Raw genomic sequence first — 20,209 nt, forward strand, 5'->3', positions numbered from 1 at the left:
GGAAGCTGTCCAGGGAAGCAAAACTGATTATAATTTATGATTCAGTGTGTATGCCTCTCTCCCATTAGGAGGAGATTCCATTTTCTGAAATTGGACTATACTATTCTCCCCTGAAAATACTTAAATAGCCTCATATAAATCTGACAGCATCTCTAATTACATTGAGAAATGCTTTAGAAAACGTGCATGCAATGAAATTCAAACAGCATAAGCTGCAGGTGCCCGCACTGTGCACTCACGGGAGCAGTGATCTTCGTGGCTGAACAGCCCCTCCGGGCACTCGGAGAGGCAGCTGCCTTCCAGCAGGACGTGGGAAGACAGGCACGACGTACAGTCCCGGGAAGTGTTCCCCATGCAGCCTGCACAGGAGGAGTGGCACTCTGCAGGGAAGGGAAAAACAAGAAGATAGAGAGAAGGAAATTGGTTTCGAGCTTATCTGTGTTGTTACTGTCCTAGAGCACAGCTAGATTGCTTTGTCCCCCAAGACAACAGGAAGGCATTTCCTTTACAGATTTGTTTGCTCGTGAAAGGTAGAAAGGGCAGGAGTGCAAAAAGGCTGCACAGCACACTTCTTGAAGATAAGGGGCAACCACAGATAGCTGCATATTGAATGTCATTGCACCCACCCAATTCGTTTCTGAAATGGGAAGCCAAGATGCACAACGGCGTGTAATACCCTTCTCCTCTGTAAGAGCCCCGAGTCTTGCAGACTTACAGAGTCTGAAATCATCCTCTGCTATCACCCCACAGTTATCCTAGGAAGGATTTTCTATCCAACACCAGTGCACGGTTTTCATCAGCCATTCTGGAGCAGTGAGAGCACGCGTACAGAGCTGGGCTGGCCACCGGACTTTCCAGCTAGTGAAGTGCACGCTCATTAAAAGGACGATTCGGCAAGAATAAAGAGTGCAGTTAAAATGTCAGGCTTCTTCACCTTGGCCTTTACTGGTACTGATCCTAAACAAGCAGCTTAAACTAAATAATCTGATCAAAGTAATATTTTAAAAACCACCACTGCTAGTCTTTATAAGAACAGGGACTTGAGGCCACGGGTTCCACTGTGTTAGTCCCTGTTAAGATACAAAGAGAGACTTCCTGCCCTCTGGGGAGACAAAACAGACGCAGGGCTGGAGAGAAGAAATGAAATACAATGATTTATGCAAGTACGCTTAGCTGCCTGACTGTCAGAGAGCCAGAGAGAGAAATCAGGGATCCTCATCACAGATGTAATGTCTCCAGGACTATCTCCGGCTCAACTGACTCAAATCACATCAGAGAGAAATCCCGTACAGTTTCATCAGGGAAATCTCAAAGCATTCAAAGTCTGGGGAAAAGGAATATTTCTGTGCATTGATGAGAAATTTGCAACTACAGAGGTAAAACTTTCAAAATCAGCATTTTAACCTACATATGAACATGTTTTTTTTTCTGCACAGACAACGCAGACATACTCTATATCTATTGAGGGCTTACATTCTCAAAAAGGTGCCTCTATAAATTTTACATCAATATTTTAGACGGGTAGCTCAAAATCTCAGACTGAACATTCACAGCCTTCTGCAATAAATCAGAGGACTATTCTAATGCCACCACTAATACGGCAGCGTTAATAAAGTGGGGCCGTGCCGGCATTCTTGCCCAGTGACATAACTCAGCATTGTCACCAAACTCTGCTCAGGCCTGTTTGTGCAGGTCTGCTCACCCACTTCAGGCAGGAGTATAGGGATTTCTTCATTTAGCTTTGATCCCATAACCTGGACTCAGCCAAGACAAGCCATTCCCTGCAAGAGACGGACCCTGCTTGGATTGGAGGCTCTGCACTAATGCCTTCAGGAGCCAGCCCAAAGCACCAGGCCCTTTACAGCCTGTATATGTCACTGCTAAAGACAGAACCATTCTGTAAAAAAAAAGATTTCTTCCTTTTTAAAGAGCCCCTAAGGCAAAAAATGAGCCCACGGTCTCCTGTCAAGTTGCCATGAAGAGGCACAAGCAATATAAATTTATTTTAAATTATGTCCACCTCCAGCAAATATTTTGACCAGGAAGAAACAGCCATCACGAGCACTGCTGCTGCTGCTGGTTTTATTACTATTACATTACTTGAGTGCTGTAGAGGCACTGTCTCCGTGACTGCTCTTTCCACATAGGGAAAACATTTCCCCTGTGAAAGTATTGCTCCTTAGGTTTAGCGTGGGCTGTGCTGCCACGAGACCTTCCAAATCCTTCAGCCTGTATCTCCATGCATTGTTTTCAAGACACTGCAGGCTGTTTGTTACACGGACATCCAGACTGGCTGCCACAAGCGCTGTACAACCCAACTGACTGACCTGCTGATCCGCCCAGAAGACATTCTTAGCTGAAGTCCACAGCAGTTTTGTCTCAGAGCAGTGGGAAACCATATAAATCCCCCAGGTACACTATCTAAGTCTCTCTTCCAAACCTTTTTGGGAATGCTTCCTGCTTGGTATTTCAGGAGCAGTGATCGCACTCGGGCTGCAGGGCATGTATCAGAAGAGCTTCCTCAAAAGAAAAGCCTGCTGTGGGATGTCTTGACCTGCTCCAGGGGCTAAATAAAGAAAAAGCTCAGTCTTTTCTGAAAAGGATTTAAGGATTGATCCTGCTTCAAAATAAGTCAGTGCTAAAAACTGTATGCTCAACTTCAATGAACAGAAAGCTAAGTTAAGATGGCCAGACTTGAACCCAGTCACTTAAAAAAAAAAGAAGTAACTAAATCCTTTACTTACAAATTGTATATAAAGCATATTTTCCTCCAGAAGCATTACAGAGGAGCTCAAAGCACGTTACAAGCAAACACAGTACAAAGTCAGTACGAACACATCAAATCCAGCGCAGCCCTGTGCCTCAAACAACTGCTCCCCTTCTCTACTCACGTTTGCAGACTCCTGTGACATCCAGGTAGAACCGGGCTTGGCAGCGAGAGAGGCAAAGTCCGTGCACGGCTCCTTCTGCGGGCTGGGGAGGCTGCAGCACCTCCTCTGGTGCCCAGCACCGCAGGCACTGCGAGGGCGCCGGGCCCAGACAGGTGCGGCAGGACGGGTGGCAACCTGTGGGCAGGTGAGGAGAGCATCAGAGCCGCAGCCTGAGGACAGCTGTCTCCCAGGGACAGGCAAGGCCCAATAACCACGCAAATGTGGGCATCTCGTGAACATGAGAGGGGAGAAAAACACTGGGCTGAGCCCTCCTGTTCATCCCTCTTTGCGGTTTTGTATTGCTGTAGACGGTCTGAAACTCCAAGAGCAGACACCTTGCAGCAACTCGTGTGCTAAGGAATCTATTCCAGGAAGGGATGGAGTGCTGTGCTTTCTATCATGGAACAGCCACTTTGGAAAAAAGTATTTTTCACACCCCAAAATAGCAGCTCTTTTCTCAAATAAAGTTGATGAAGTTGGAAGAAAACTGTGCTACCGTGCTACAGGCAGTCAAATTTCATTTAATTTCTGGAATTGCAGAGATGACCATAACCTCACTAGGACAGACAGCAAGAAAAGGCAATTTGGAGGGCTTGTAGGGAGCTTAAATTCATCTCCTGAATTTTCAGGTTTTCCACTGTTGCAAAACTGACCACAAGTCTTTGCAAGTGTACTAGGTGTGTGTACAACTCCATCCAGCTCTTAACCTAGCTCAAGAAAAATTTGGAAGTGCTAGCAATGGACATTTATTTCAATAGCACAGAGCAAATAAAAGTTCCCAATATCAGTAAATCCTGAGGACATGAAACCACAAAGTACTTGAAAAAATTTGATTTTTCTTAAAACGGGAAGCAATCAGTAAGCAAACATGGGAATTGTTCATTCCTTGACCAGTTTCGCATAGAATAAAGGATCAGTGTCGTAACCGGGTGCACTCTGAGCGCCTTCCGACAAAAGCCAAGATAGATACGGTGACTTACAGCAGCTGAGGAACTGAACCAAAGTACATTGCTTACCCCTGCAGATGTCGTGATCCTGATAAAAACCCTCTCCACAGCCTCGCAGGCACTGGCCCTGGCGCAATGCCAGAGGAAGGGAACAGGAGGTACAGTGCGTGGCCAGAGGTCCCTCACAGGTGGAGCACGAATCGTGACAAGCTGATAAAGAAAGAGAGCACACTCAACTGAAAAATCCTCATTTTCCTCCTTGCAAACTGTGTTGCTGACTACAGTATCCTCCAGGCAACAATGAGAACTCCCAGCTGGCACGATATTCAGCTCTGTGAACTAATGAGAGCAGAAGTGCACAAGCATTAATAACCAGGAACACAATAATAATAACTCCCACTCACGCAGTGCTTCGAACATGTATCTCAGTATGTCTTCATATGCTTCACAAAGCAAAAAGGGTAATTTAAAATAATCCATCAAAAATGAACCAATGAAAATGAAAAAATCAAATTCCCTATCCCCACTCGCAATTCTGCGCTCTTAAAATTCCTTCCCCAGAGGTAAACATTTGAGGAAAAGAAGACAACGTGTGGACAGTGCCTGGAGAGACTTAAGGTCCATGCATATATGTCTCTTACCTCTGCATCTTCCATGGCTGCCTGGGAAATATCCATCTGGGCACTCTGAAACGCATTTCCCGTTGTGTAACAGCTTATCTGAAGCACAGGTCAAACACTCGGGTTGATCTGAATAGCATGTTTCACAGGCCTGGTCGCACACTGCCAAAGAAGGATAGCTTGTTAATGAAACTCATTCAATAAGCAGACAAAATAAAGGAAAACAAACCGTGCCTTGTCCTTTCTTTGTCAGAAAGGCATCTTTTAAACGTTCCTCTCCAGCACAAGCAACCTTTCACACTTCCCTGGAATAAGCAGTGACATTCACAGGGGTAGACGTGTGAGTGCAGACACGTACTCACTGACCCGTATCATGTCCGGGACTCCTACGTACAAAAAGCAGGAACGGGGCTACAGCCACACTACCTCCTCACATACGCAGCCCCCACGGGGCAAGGAAGACTCTCACAAATCCCACCAGTCTTCTCTTCTTCATAAGCAGCCATTTGGAGCAAAAGGTTTGCATCTCCGTGCCTGACCCAACTGCTACCACTGCTGGTGCATGCAGACCAGACACTCATCCATCTATCTTTTTGTTTCCTGATGAAAAGCTCAAACACCTATCCACTGAATCCAGAGACAGGTATACATGTCCCAGGACATACAGAAAAAAACCTTCCAGCTAATGTTTTCTGTTTGTTTGTTTTCCTGTTCACCAATGGTCTCACAAATAATCCATCTACACAGCTTTGTACAACAAACATCAGTTCTCAGACGGTGCAGGAAGTAAAAGGTGGGAGAAAAGTTGAGCTGAAAATATTATTATTTCTCCCCCCTTTCCCTTTTCTTCAAATTAAAGTTGTAAGTGTGAAGATGCATCTAAAGTCGAGCATGATATCGTTTCTAATCAATTCCTGTGGTCTGTATTCTCCCAGGCAATCGGTTTTGAAGTTAAGTGACCTGTTGTTTAGGAGGAGCGCATGAAACTCCGCCTTCCCTAAGCCAGCAGAACTGCTGCTGTGTATTCAGAGGGGCCAAGCATTTTACTTAACCAGTTTTTGTTTCTTTTCACCAGTCAGCCAGCCTCTCTTAGAGCAGCTTACAGGTCTCCAGCTGGGTATCAAAATCAATGCACTTGGTGGAAGATGAAAGGCCTGAATCCTGGCGAGTGTGAGGAACAGCTATGCAGTTTTGAGAAATCACTGGCAATAAAATCATGAATATGGCCAAGCTGCACCAGAGTAAAATTTCACTTTAGGCTTACATGATTTCTAGCTACAGATGTAAGATTTCAGTTCTTCACGCTGCAAAACACGGGTGTGTCAAATTTACTGGTGTAGACATCAACCAAACTGAAGGGGAACCCGGTCAAAGTGTGACTCATCCAGAAGTGGCCAGAATAGCAGCAATTTTGTCAACATGCTCCAGGTTTTAGGCTTTCTAGCTAGCTGTGTCTCAGGTAGGGCTGCATCAAGACAACCGACCCCTGCATCAACACTACCAGCTGTTCTGGAGAGTCCTTCAAAGCAGGTGGAGGTGGCTGCCACCAGAAACACAAGGAGGGCCTGAATGGTTGCAGGACATTTTAAAATCTTTGATTTTTTTCCCCTTCACGATCCGTTTGACTTAGGTCTTTAATTCCCTCCAGCCTTCTCTTCCCCTTCTTCTGAGAAAACCTTTCCAGCTCTCAAGCCTCATCTGTTGTGTAGGTATTAGTTACTGTGATGCTGAATTATAATCAAATTTATAGAAACCTGCTGGCAAGGGCCATTTTTCCTTCCGCAGACAAATGGATTTGTCAAGCCCCCAGAAACAACTCAGTCAGGCTTTCAAGCTGTTCAATGAAGGGAAAAAAAACGTAAACCTTTCAGCATCTGATTATCTTAAATGAATTAATAATCTTACAAACAAACATCAGCTTTCCTCATCCGATATTTATGCACGAGGTGCATCTGGCTTCTTAGACGTGAATAAAATCACAGCTGCTGCATGGCTAAATGAAATATTGATTTCTGTTTTGCAGAGCATTTCTCAAGCTTCTTGCAATTAGAGGAAGAAAACAGGCATTTACCACTACAGACTCCATCCTTCAGATAAAATCCCTGTCCACAGCTGGCCACGCAGAGCCCTGCTTTTAGCACGTGCGACGTGTCTTTGCAGGACAAACAATTGTTGTCAGCAGGTCCCCAGCACGAGGAGCAGGACTCGTGACAAGCTGCAGGAAAGAAAGGTGAAAGATTAATGAACAATCGACTTCCAATCATCTTTTTAAGATGAAGAATTTGCAGCAATTCACTTATTTGCAATTTTGTACCTTAAATTCAGAGGCACTCACTGCTTCAGAAAAGGAAAAGAAGGCAAAGGATAACTGCTCTAGCTATGTTAGTATTTTCATCCAGGTCGACTCATCTCAGGGGTACGATTCACACCTTAGTTTTGTACACACAGTGTGACATGTAACATGCATCAGTGCTGTCTCTGGAGCTGTAGTCAGACTGGGAGAACACTGGTAACACTGTCAAGTCCTGCTCGTCATGGTGCTGGGTGCTGCTTGAGCCCAAACGGAAGGGAAGTGGGAAGAGTCCCTGTCACATGCTACTGAGAAAACATTCCTGCAATCAAATCCTTGTAGCAACTACTGACGTTGAGCCAACTTCATGAGCAAACACGGAATCAGATGGCAGGGCTGCAATGAAGATCCCACAAAATTAGAAACAAGATGGCCTGCATCTAAAAACAACTCCTCCTGCCCTGCCAGGACTCTGCACCCGTGCAGGAATAACTCAGTTCTGGCTGTTGGCTGACCCTTCTTGGGCAGGGCAGAAATTGTTGTGTGATCAGACTCAGTAATTCCTGGGGACATGGGAGCAGTGGGTCCCTGGTCCAGGCCAGTGTGAACTGCCTGTCTTTTCTCTGACACCACATACCTGAAGTACAGCACACGCCGGCAGTACAGGCAGTTAAAATGCCCCTTCAGGAACCTGGGCACAGGAACACGTAGGCAGAACAGTCATCCTCAACCCATGATGATGTCTTACAATTCAACTAATAGCTGTAGGGAGATCAATTCCGCCTCCCAAAGCAGCTGTTGAATGAGCTTTATTGAAATTTTTATTTGAATGAGTTTTATTTAAAGCTGTCCAAATTCAACTGTGAGGAAAATGCAGTGCACTGTGCTCCCCATTTATGGGATCTGTGCAGAAGATGCACACTAAATCCTGTCCTACCAGTGCTTGCACTAACAGTACAAATCACAGTTCCTTTAACCATTACTTTTTTTTCTCAATTACGCACAAATATGTACTAAAGATGTTCTTCAGTTTAGTCTTTCACAATGAGGCAGGTACGTGCTTGTGCTCCCAGACCACAGCAGGTGGGATAAAACTGCACCTTATGACACTTGCCCCATATCCAGGAACATGCCTGAAGTTGCAGCCACTCAAGAAAAGCTCGCCTATGAGTAAGCGTAAGGCAGGGACCAGCAGATGCAGCAGCAGCTGGTCAGCAAAAAATCTGACACTCTCTGGGAAGTTTAATCCACACATCTAAGAGCACACTTATGTACAGAACAGTGACAAAAGCAAACACCTTCCTGCCAAAATAAACCCCTAAATGAGAGGCAATTCTTCCTGTCCCCAGGAGCAGGCGAGAGTGAAGTGTTTCCAGTCCAGGACCACATCTGATATTTCAGGGCAAGTGCAGAACGGCGAAGGAATGACTATGCAGCACAGCATGTAGCTGTAAATAAGTTTACGGCAAACAAGCAATCACCAACACTCCCCTCTCACTCCTTTTTTGCATGTTTTTTTTGCTTCTTCTGTCTGCTTGAGGCCATAATTGCTCTTGTGGCTTGTTAATTAACGAGCTGGAGCACCTATGTTTGTGCTTATATGAGTCACACTGCGCAGAAGACAAACACCCCATCTGCGTGGGTCTCATCGCTCCCCAAGGCAGGGAAGCGTTATCCTCTCCATCTCATAGGCAGGCAACTGGAGCCCAGAGAGCTGTGATGTGACATGTCTGGGGTTAGACAAGGGAGTACTTACGGGGCCAAGACACAGGACATTTGAGTACATGCCCAGCACTTGGTCCTTTGACCTTCTTGATTTTCTTTCTCCCTAATTCCACCTTTATTTATTTCACCTTTTCTCATCTTCCTCTTCTATTGCCCTACAACTGGCTGCTCACTTTTCTCTCCTGCATTATTCCTCATCTCTCCAGAGCACCGTGGCTCTTCGATCTCCTGAATACTTCCATGTGAGGCGTCTCTCACAAGGATGCCGATCATCCTGCACCCGACAGGCTCTCCACCACCGACTCCTACGGCAAGGTAAACCAGCACATATGGCACGGCTATCACGTGCATCGAATCGTGGCTGAATCACAACACGACAAATAGCAGGCATCCTATCTCAAGGTAAAGATTGTGCACACTTCTCTGCTCCAGTTGCTAATTTCCCTTGCTGATAGAAAGCTGCATCTCATTCCAGCTTGGCTGATTCTCAGGGCACGTCTACGCTTGCAAGTTAACTGCAGAGTATGAGTTCATGCTGTAAATTCCTACGGGCTGAAATGTCCTCGCTTCACCTTCCAGCCACAACTGCTTTGCTCCTCTCTGAGCTCTCTCTAACTTTCAATGTCTTTTGGAAAGGCTGGACAGCAGGACTCGAGCTCCTAATAATACATTTCCCACTGCACAGCTTGACCCCCTCACTGTTGACCTGCCTAAATACATTGACACATCCCAAGTTACCCAGTCATTTCCAAAAATTCTCTCTGGAGATACTGTCCCTTTCCAGGAAAGGCTTCTCCCTCATAGTTGCCTGGCCTCCAGACTCCATTCCAAACCAGACATCCTTGCGTGCAGCTGTATTCAGAATGCCCTTTAATGAAAGCCAGGTCAGCTGAGCAACCATGCTTGGGCTCTAAGTCCTCTCAGTGCTGCCTCGCTGCCCCCATCTGCACGCAGCCATTCTTCAGGGCTGTCCTCACCCATGCCTGATTGTGGTTCCAACAACCCTCTCTCCCAGCTCACCTTCGCTGCTGGCTCTGGCCCTCACAAGCCTTTTTGGCAGGGTATCAGAGCAGCTTTCAAGTGAGGCAGCTGTTGTGTTGAAATTGCAGGTCTTCCCAGGTGGAGGGTGACTTCTGTGGTGCTTCAGCTACAGTGAAAGAAATGAACTAGAACCTGCCAGAGGTCGTCAGACCCTCGGAGAAGGTGCAGTGAATTTGGCAAAAAGCTAAGAAACGGATCCTCTGCATCCAGACTACTGGACAGAGTATCTCTCTCTGACATACATCTTCTTTCAGCCAGAAAGGAAGGGGATTTAAGCAGTGGATTTGGAAGAAGGGAGGAAAAGGAAAGGATGCAACCTGATTCGTAGCAAGACAGGCCCATTTAGCATTTGGAAGCAGAGCAAATGACTCAAAGTACAAGATCAGTGACAATCTCCTCAAGGCGGGACAACAGACAAGTCTCTGGAGCAAGAGACCAAGCTCTGACACAGTGCCCCAGATCCCAGCTCTGCTTTGCCAGCCCTCCCTGAGAACAAACCCCACAGAATCCTCCGACACACCCTGCCTGGAGAAGCTTTGGCTCTTTGTAGCACTGGATCACTTCCAGCCTTGACAGCTGCTTCTTGCCCCAGCAGCCAGTCTTCAGCTTCACTGAAAAAGCAGGGGGAAAATGGAAGCATTCAATGAGCCGCTGTCAGCTAAGGCATCTTTGCCTGCAGCAAGTGGCTGTGTGAAAACACGTCAACAGGAGTGATGGCATTGCCAGGAAACTGTTTTCACCCTTCCTCGCTGTTTTCAGAGCACAATGCAAAATTATTGCCTGGCTTTGGGAAAGCCCAGAAGGGTCCAGGCTCTGTGCTGCGTGGTACCAGCAACCACCTCTAGCCTGCCATCCTTCCTGTGGGCTGGGCAAGGTCAGCTGAGTCCCATCCGGTCATTTCCCCTCCAGGTGAGCCTCTGCAGGCAGGAAGCAGCAGAGGAAAACAACAGGTTGGGAACACAAATCCACGCGCTTTGCTGCAGAGTGAGCTGGGTCTGTTAGTGTCAAGTTACACGTTTCAACATCGGCACTTTGGGAGATCAAAGCAGGAACACTTGTGTTCTGCCTTGGCTTTTGAATAATCTTGAAAACATAAATAATTAAGTTAGAAAAATGCAATGAGAGCACTGAGCACTGCAAGTCCTCTGAGCCCTTCTGTTCTACCAGGCAGACATCTTTTCTTTTTGCTTCCCTTTGCTTTGCCTTTGGTGGGGGGGGTTCTTAACTGTTTCCACAGCCTGTTTCTGACAGGGAAGAATGCATCTACTGCTCCGCCACAAGCCCCATTCAAAGCGACCCATGACCTTTAAATACACCACTGCATATCTGAATCTACCACTTCTAACTCTCAACTTTACTTTCTCTTCCTGGTTTTAATACTTTACAGAAGCAGGTGTAGGGAGGGAGGCAGGAAACAAGCCTGGTGTAAGACTAAAACTGGGAAGAGATCAAACAACTGCTCTGCAAAATTTCAAATGGATTCAATTAAACCAGATGTGATAAAACGTGAATAAAAGGAAAGACTAATTCCTTGTCTTTTGTTGCAACTCTGACAGCAGTGTGTCAGCAGCTGGACGGAGCAAGAAAGCTGTTTTTACAGGCGTTTTTCATCTCCAGAGTGAATTCCTCAAGAGAGAGTTTACTGGAGCCGTAACCGTTAACAGAGGCCGGTTCATCCTTGTTACGCTTTTGGAACGTGCTTATCGCCGATGGTAGAACGATTACGAGAAAATTATTCCTCAACAGCCTACGGCCTGTCTGGACAATCAGATCACAGATTGGTAAAAATGAAGAGGTTACAAAGAAAGAGTGAATGGAAACAAATTACTGACCGTATCTGAAACTTAAGACTTTCTCCACTGGTTTTACTTTATGCAGAAAATGCAGCCAGGCAGAACTAAAGCAAATTGGTTTAATTCCTCTGAGGAAACAGGAACAAATTTTCCCAGCAACTTTCAGCTACAAGCATGCGTGACTGCAAATTTGGATGGAATGTACAATCAGTAATCTACAAACCAGTAATAAAATGAAACATTAGCCTTTCCCTACTGCTCCAGCAGTACATGGGCACTGCCAATTAAAACACTGGGAGCAAGTGGAAAGGAAACGGTAAAATAAAACCAAATGAAGTAGAAGATTATTTGGTACTTAAGACTGTAAATTCTTTTGGACTGGGTCTCTCTTTTCTATTTATACATGCACAATGGGGTCCTAGTCTTCCAGTCTCTGCTGAAAGACACAGGTTTCTCAAATTTTCAGAACCTGAAACAAATAATCAGCTCTTCGAGGCAAACCACTTTAGAAAAGGAAGCTGAACTTGGAATCAAAAGTGTTTTCCCTTGAAACCTGCCCTAAGTCCTAAGCCTGTATTTAATTTTATGCAGTTGGGCCAGTCCCAAAGAAATTAAAATGATGGCTCAAGCAGTTAAGCATGTGCTTCACCCTTCTGCTGAATTAGAGCTGTAGAAATTACAAGCTTTCTAAAAAGGCCAACGCCAAGAGGAAAAAAGCGTTAACTTAAGAGAAAACAAACTGTCATGATGAAAAAGCAACTGCTTTACAGTTTGGGAAAAACACAAATATTTAAAGGAGTGGAGAAAGCTCATAAAAACACTATCATAGATCTATCAAAGAGAAAACTGTAACATGCCAATCTTAATCTCAGTCTTCCTAATAATTAAGATGTAGGATTTAGACGTATCTCAGTGTTTTCTGGAATTACTAATTTACTTTGTAAATATTCTTCCCAAGAACAGTTAGCCCAAGAAACTTTCAGGAAGAGAGAGCACCATATGAAAGGAATAATTGTAACACAGGGTAAAACTTTTCCAAGAAGTGTTTTCTGTGTGTTTTTCTGGGTCCTATTGATCCCTCATTCCTCCAAGTAATTTTCCACCTCAGAGTACTGCCTCCTGAGAGGTTTGGCATCAGCAGCTGCAGCTTAGTCCACACTGAACTCAGAGAAAACCCTTACGGTGACCAGGTTGTCTGGCACGGTTCAGGGTGTTATATCCTCTGTAAAATTAATGTGTACACCTTGCTCTGAACCCTCAACACCACCAGTAACATTTCCAAAAGAGAATTCTGAATTGAAAGAGGACAGCGCTGAAAATCAGGAACTGACCTGTACAAAAGCACTGAGTTTTAGACCAACCAAACTCATCAGCCGAGGATTTTTAATGAGTAAACCACCCAGTAATCAATTTTACACTGTATGGCTTTGGTTCCTCTGTTCACTCCTGGCTTAACTCTAGGGTGAATATTAACACCTATGTCAACAGCACGTCCCTCAACAGAGAGTCTGTCTATCTGATAGTTTGGGTACAGCTTTTGTCTGCCGCTTTGCTATCACAAAGCATTGCAGTCTTTTTTGCTTTGGGTTACCTGCACAGAGAAGCTGCTCCTGGAAGTAGCCCTTCCCACACGAGGTCACGCACTGCCCGTTCTTCATTAGCAGGGACGTCCGGCACGAGGAGCACTCGAATCCGTTGGTGCAGGCTGCGCATGTTTCATTGCAGGCTTCCAGGAGAAAGCAAAGGAAGAGAAAGATGTATTAATTCTAAATGTCTTGATGCAGCAAGACACTCCTGCTCTGATTAAGAGATGATTTTGTCTCACGTTGGCAAAAGAATTTGAGAATTCACATTTTTCAGGGGCTTCCACCTGAAACCTTTGAAAGCCTTAAGCTCATGGGTACTGTTCAGGATGTGCCTGACTGCTTTGCCAAGCAGAGCCAGACAATCTGTTTATAGTAAGCCTGGGGGATCCTGCAGACAAAAGCACAGCGAGCCCCAGAAGAGTCATCTGACAGGGTATGTAACTCTGGCAGAGGTTACCTAAGCAAGCGCCCCCATCCTGGTAGAAGCCCGGTGTACAGCTCTCCACACAGCGCCCGTTCTGCAGCTGCTTCCTTGCATCACGGCAGGCGTTGCAGTGATCAAAGGAGTGAGAGCAGGTCAAACAGTCCGGGTGGCACTCAGCTAGCACAAGGAAAAGACACAAAGGCCAAAAAAAAAAAAGTGTTTTCAGTCAGGAAGACACAACGCAATGCACACTGCAAAATCCAAGTAAAATTCTTCATTAGCTTCTGTTGTTGGTTCAAGGTGCGTTAGTTTTGGAGTGGGTTTCTTCCAAAAAGGCATGCAAGGGGCTAAATATGATATTTATTTATTTATTCTGATATGTGGGAGGTATTGTTGAGACTCTGGTTTCCTAGAATATCGATAAAAACAATGTTCATTGTCCACACTGTTGCTCAACAGTAAAAATCCTAGGTCACCAGGAATTAATGGCTCAAAACAACCTAAATCTGAATTTCCTTCAGCCAGACCCTGCAATAAGTCAAGACTGCACCCACGCCTGGTCAAAGTACAGGTGGCAGAGCACATCCCCTCCAGGGAAAAGCTTTGTGTCCCAGCACTGTAGCAAACACTGTTTGACCACAGGTTATTTTCTCAAAGGGCACGGCTGATCTCCCTGCAGAAGCCAGGAGGAAGACTATTTTTTCTTTACTACTGAGCTTCTTTTGCTCATTGGAAGAAAAGCTGTCTGCTCCTTCCTGACAGGTCAGCACAAAGGGACTCAATGCTGAAAACTCTCCTTCATTTACACTCAACAAACTGCAAGTTGCCAGGCAGCTGTACCTAAGGAAAGAATTGGGACTCAGGAGCTGCAGAAGGCAGACAGATGCAAGGTGAGGAGGAATCCAAAGTCAAAAAGCAAGAGAAATGAATAGAAAGCTCTGTCTCTATCTATTTCTTACCAGTAACTTCATGCAGGTACATGCTGCCCCATCCTGACAGGCTGACAATGAACTGACTGCTCGGCGAGCCACAGAACAGGCAATTTTTCTCTAAGTACAAAAAATTCCCTCTGCTCCAACACCAATGTTCTCAGTAAGCTGGCATATTTGCTGTTTTTCACCAAACTATCATCAAACTATGTGCTTAGGGCTAGATGCTCTACAGTGGCTGAAAACGAATAGCTTCTGCCTGCCTGCTTCCCCCAGCACATCTGTGAGGAGCAGCCATGAATTTTTAATGGCTTTAAAGATGCAGATGTGTTAGGAGCTGGTGCTCCTGGCTCACAGGTTGAACTGCTGCAGGCTGGGTTTTGCATTTTTTTCTCATCCGCTCCGATGCAAAAACAGAAAGAAAAAAAAAAAACTGTAGGCTTTGGTAAGGGGAATTTCCATTTGCCTATCAGGACACAAAAATGCAGGTTCATCCAATGCCATGACTTCAAAGGACGCCTTTTCCAGAGCACTACCAATGCAGAAGCTGAAGGAAGAGGCCTGATTTTCAAGGGTAACCAGCACACAGCGATACCTCTTGATAAGAAGCAGAACAGATGGGTGCTGAGAGCACTTTATAATCTGTCCTCTCCTTCATAGGAGTCTATGCAAGCGCTGTTCCCTTTTGAAAATCCAGGACAATTGTATCTGAACTGCCCAAAACCCATTTTCCTCACTTTTCAATTTGTAGTGCTTTGCATTTTTATTAGCATGCAGTAAATAACAAGCTTTAAAACATTAATATGGCAAATGTGCCAAGCCACTCCTGGAAATGACAGCATAATTAAACTGTGAAGCTATTTTCTTTTTACTCAGATAAACCATTAACTGGAGCACTCTGATAAAACCCAAGTTAGATGAATACAACAAGAACAGCTACCAATATGAAAAATTAGTAAACCACAGATAAAGCCTACCAACTAGGAAATGGAAAGCATACTAACTGTGAAGTGTAAATGAAGGAGAATGACAACATCCTGGAGAAAAATGAATTTATATGCAAAATGAACATATAGCTAAGGCTATTTTGATTTTTCCAAACAATTATTAACTGGCAGCCATCCAGCTCCAGGTGAGCTTGTGGCTTAACAGTGCAGGCAGGTTCCTTCTCCTTCCCACTCCTGAGAAATACTCAGGAGCCCATAAGCTCCAAAACACTTGCTAAGTGTTGCAAAGGTTCAGACCTCTGCCTTACAAAAATTGCTGTCTTGAAAATAAAGGAATAAACAAAACATTTTCAAAACACCATCCCATCTTTTGTCAGTGGAAAGCCATCATTTAAGGGAAGGGAAGTCAGCAGGATTGTCCGCCATCCTTTGGATGGAGCCCTAAGTCTCTCCAGAAACCCTAATTATGGACTCATTGAATCATAAAATGGCTGGAGTTGGACGGGACCTTAAAGATCATCTTACTCCAACCCCCCCGCCATGGGGAGGATGCCACCCACTAGATCAGGTTGGTCATCCAGCCTGGCCTTCAACACCCCCGGGGATGGGGCATCCACAGGTTCTCTTGGCAACCTGTTCCAGTTCCTCATCATCTTTACAGTGAAGAAATTTCTCCTAATGTCTAATCTAAAAAAGTAAAGATTCCTTCTCCATCCTTTTTATAAGACCCCTTTAAATACTGAAAAGCCTCAATGAGGTTTCCCTGGAGCCTTCTCTTCTCCAGGCTGAACAGCCCCGGCTCTTTCTTCCAAGGAGAGGTGCTCCAAGCCCTCTGATCACCTTTGTGGTTCTCCTCTGGCCTCGCTCTAACAGGTCCAGAAACACGTGGAAAGCAGTCAATTTATGATTGCAAACTGAAGACAAGTTAAAATTCACTGCAGGTGCCAGACCAGCACGGGGGATGCAAGGGCAGCCGGGATGCCAGGATATGCCCCGTCCTGCGTCCGAGGGGTGTGCAATGAGCGTGCTCCCCCCAACACGAGCGGCTTTGAGACCCGCGTGGTGCTGGCTGGGTACCTGGCTCGCAGCGCGGGCAGCAGTCGTCCTCCAGCCCAGCAGGCAGGCTGCCCGGTGGGCAGGGCGGGCAGGAGCGCCGCAAGCAGATCACCTCCGCGGCCCGGCACTCGCACTCGCTGCACGGCCCTTCTGCCCATTTCTCTCCGGCCTGCAAAAGGTGACACCGAAGGGGCAGGGTTAGGACAAGCGCCCTGCACCACAGGCACAGCTGCCGAGCTCTGCAGTCTGTAGCCTATTTCAAGGCTACATCAGTGCTAGCAGTGAATTTAACATCTCAGGGGCTGCTTCAGGGGATGTGGGACTGTGCACCTCTGTAATGTTCACCCTCCAGATCAAGGCAATCTGCAAAGTGCTCACGAATTCCTAATTGCATTTCCTCTCAGCACTCCCACCCAAATCAGTGTTTTTTGCAGCTAGCAGTCTTCTCTGCTTCTGCACCTACCTTCATTTGCTCTAACTGAAGGCATTTTCTTGTGTTCCCACATCTTGCTGTCTCGCTTGTCCCCTTCTTTCTCACATCCTTTGAACCTGCTCTTTCTCTGAACAGACACCTGTAGTCTGTTCTGGGTGTGAATCTCTTCATTTACATAATGACCTTTTTGCCACAAGGTAAATTTCTAACTTCGGCACCATTTGACTTCCTCTCCTCCTCTCTTCTGTTGCCTTGTTCTCCTTTGCCCGCCTGCCGCTGCCTACTTTTACAAGTCAACAGAGGGGAGAGATCTCACACCCTCTGCAATCCCAAGGTCTGCTCAGAAGGTCACTGAAGCTGCCCTCGATGGCTGGGGCTCTGCTGGTACCAGGTGAGGAAGCCAAGAGGCAGAAAAGAGTCAGCAAGCCGCCTGCCCATGAAGCTCTTGTGCCAGTTCCTCTCTTGAAAGGGATAAAGCAAAAATTGGAATAAACCTGGCATCTGAATATGCTTTACCTCACTTGGGTCAGAGAGAGAGATGTGAGGAAGGGATGTGTTAGCATTTAAAAAAAAAGAAAGAGCAGCATTAAACTTCTAATTTCTCACATCTGTTGGCAAACAGCAGCCGTTAGCTGCAGCCCTTGTCTGCCAGAGCAATGAAAAGCCCATTGCTGGTAAATTGCAACAAAGATCCTTAACCTGCTCCTTCTATCCAACTTCAGAAAGAACATTCCTTGAAAATATTCATAGAACAATGGACTCTTACAGAGAAAATCCTAACTGATGGAATAGGCAGAATGCTATACGTTGCCTCTGCTATGCAGCCTGTGCCGGATGGAAGTCAGGCGTCTTTATCTCCACGAGATGTACAGGAAAGCAATGAGGATGTGTATTAAATATTAACGGGAGATGATTGATTATACCGCACAGAGGAAAGCAAGGCAAACTTAAACTCTGCAGCAGACGCACACATTATAAACAAGTGTTCTGTAAATTATAAAAGCAATCTGCAGATAGCATTAATGGATTATTTTTCTGCTATACTTGCAAATAATATCCTTCTTGGAACTGGAGAGGGAGAGTCAGTTCTCCAAAGCTCTAAAGCAGAATTCTCTATGATGTGCTCCGAAGTACCAGGATACTTACAGCTTTTCTCTGTTCTTTGTAAACACAGTAACTATTACTCGGAATACATTCAGGACAGCACTTCCCATCTAAGTGAATTAATTCTTCACCCTGTGAAGAGAAAGGTTGCAGCAATTCAAACAAAATCAGCAATACCAAAAATACTGTGGAATGCAGAGGCAGAACAGCTCTTGCCCTGGAATGCAATCTTCAGTATCTAATTTCACGTTATCTTCTCTCTATCCTACTTCATCTCTGTAGGTACAGTCTGAAAAATGTGCTTAATGAATATTGCAGTCACAGAAGAAACCTCGGAAAAGGCCAGGGAACTCAGTGATAAGGGTATTGCTTCATCCCTAAATCCTGCGAAGAGCCCCCCAGTAGAACCCAGTGCAAACACAGAGAAGAGGAATGCCATTATTCACCGCCCATCTCCAGCATTTTACTGGACCACTGTCAAGATTCAAATGCACAGAAGCTTACCTTCATTTTCAATGTGTTGTTTTTCTTTTTTTCCCCAAGAGAATTTCAAAGCACATGCTCTATTTATCCCAGATGGAAAAAGCCTGTTCTTTGTTACAAATGTATAACTCCACAGGGTTCACTTAAGCAGCTCTGGTTTGAAGGTAAGAATTTAGCAGCAGGAGAAAGGAATGACATGCCCGGATTGGGCACAAGCCCTCATGGAAGCTGAATATTTAGTAAAGAGGGAGACTCCATCTTAAGGAACCAGGACACGGATCAAAAGAAACAGCTTCAATTTCCTCTTCGAGGACCACCCACAGCCTGAATCTCCCCTGGTTCTATACATTTTTGCTGCTTAAATCATTATTTCAAATTGCCGGTGGTGATGGTTGCCTCTCATGTCACTGTTATGTGTTGTAAACCCTCCCAGCCCCAGCCCTACCCACATCCCCACCCACACGCAAACACAAACCACAGGAAAGCCGACAACAACCCAGCAGGGAACATGGCTCCCCTACACACCCCAAAAAACGCAACCCCACTGCTCTGCCAGAAAAGGGAAAGGAGATTTCTAGGCCACACATGGCTTTGCTGAAGAGATCGCTGAATATTTCAGGTTGGGAATGTTGAAAGGCTGTGTCGGGCTGGGAGGCAAGGAAGGGAAACTCTACCTCTACTTCTTCTAAATAGCAGGGTGCTGCTGGCAGCTTGCTGGCTGGGTTAGGCACACAGCACCCTGCAAGCTCTGCCTTACTGATCCTGTAGTTCTGGGGCTGCTAGGGCTGTTGGAAGTAACACTGAAGGTGGGCAACCTAGGCACCACCACCTCAGGTGGGCTGCAGCATCCCTGTGAGCACCTCAGGCACGTACCTGAACCTCCTCACCAAGTGTGCTTACTTAGCAGGGTGCTGGGAAGTGCTCCAGTGGGATTTTGTGATGCTGACAGCCTAAGTAGTTTTGGTTGAGTGCATCCACTTCAAGGTCCAAAGCTATCCCAGCCTGCCACATAACTTGTACCCACAGCTCGTCCGTAACCTGCTGAAAATGGCTTTTTGAAGATTAGGTCAGAACCACCGCAGACGCTTTCATTCGGCAGTTCTGCACAGGTTTATTTGAAAGGGTTTAAAAGCTAAGCCTCCACCCTACCTTCACATAATGCTGCTATACTACGTTGAGCTGTCTAGGATTTGCAGTTCATGTCTGTGGCCTCATTATGTTTTAAACAGAACGATGTGACCAGAAAATTAATAGTGCCTTAATGAAGAGACAAATCCAAATGCTCCTAGCTTCACATCAGCTCTGATTTATTAATGCAGGTGCCTAAAATCCAAACCTGTACCTCAAAAAAAAAAAAAAGGAAAAAGGAAATAAAATATTTTATGTGCTTTTTGAGATAATATTTTATTGCAGTTAATTAATGGGCACCTTGCACTATTGAGATAAACTATGACTGCGCACAACTTGGGGAAGCTAGTTTATCTTGAGGGAAGCTATGCTGGATAGTAAATCCTTGGGCAAATATCTTTTATCAAGTGGGAACACAACTCTTGTCTACAACAAAGGACATTGCCTTCCTCCTTGCCATTGTCCTCCTCGCAATCACGCTTCATTCAATTTGAAAATGCAGCAGTTCACACTCTGATAAATTATATCATTTTTACTTGCTCTGGCTTTGAGCTCGGTAGTTACCTTTGAGAGCCTCCGTTTGAAAAAGAGCTGCATGAGTGATAATGCTGCACACTTTTGAACCCTCCCTTTTGAAGCTCGTGTGTTAACAGCTCCAGCTATCGTCCTGTAAAATAGCCCCGGCTTTTCTGAATAATGGATTCTTTGTCAGAACCCAAGGTATGAGAATGAATATTAAATCATTTCCCTATTGAGCCATGACAGCATGCCAT

General features: G+C 45.5%; 1 protein-coding gene across 1 annotated transcript in view; it reads right to left on the reverse strand.

The window, feature by feature from the left end:
• The window catches only part of FRAS1 (Fraser extracellular matrix complex subunit 1), a 146,517-nt gene that overhangs the window by 70,087 nt on the left and 56,221 nt on the right, over nt 1-20,209 (reverse strand). Inside the window, exons 10-18 of the mRNA XM_084519273.1 lie at nt 17,868-17,957; nt 16,310-16,457; nt 13,390-13,533; nt 12,938-13,072; nt 6,569-6,712; nt 4,519-4,659; nt 3,947-4,087; nt 2,892-3,065; nt 240-380 (exon numbers count right to left, since the gene is read on the reverse strand). Coding sequence (XP_084375399.1) covers nt 240-380; nt 2,892-3,065; nt 3,947-4,087; nt 4,519-4,659; nt 6,569-6,712; nt 12,938-13,072; nt 13,390-13,533; nt 16,310-16,457; nt 17,868-17,957 — 1,258 coding nt within the window. The remainder of the gene's footprint in view (nt 1-239; nt 381-2,891; nt 3,066-3,946; nt 4,088-4,518; nt 4,660-6,568; nt 6,713-12,937; nt 13,073-13,389; nt 13,534-16,309; nt 16,458-17,867; nt 17,958-20,209) is intronic.

Source organism: Aythya ferina (assembly GCF_964211825.1).
Source record: "Aythya ferina genome assembly, chromosome: 4".
Lineage (NCBI taxonomy): Eukaryota > Metazoa > Chordata > Aves > Anseriformes > Anatidae > Aythya > Aythya ferina.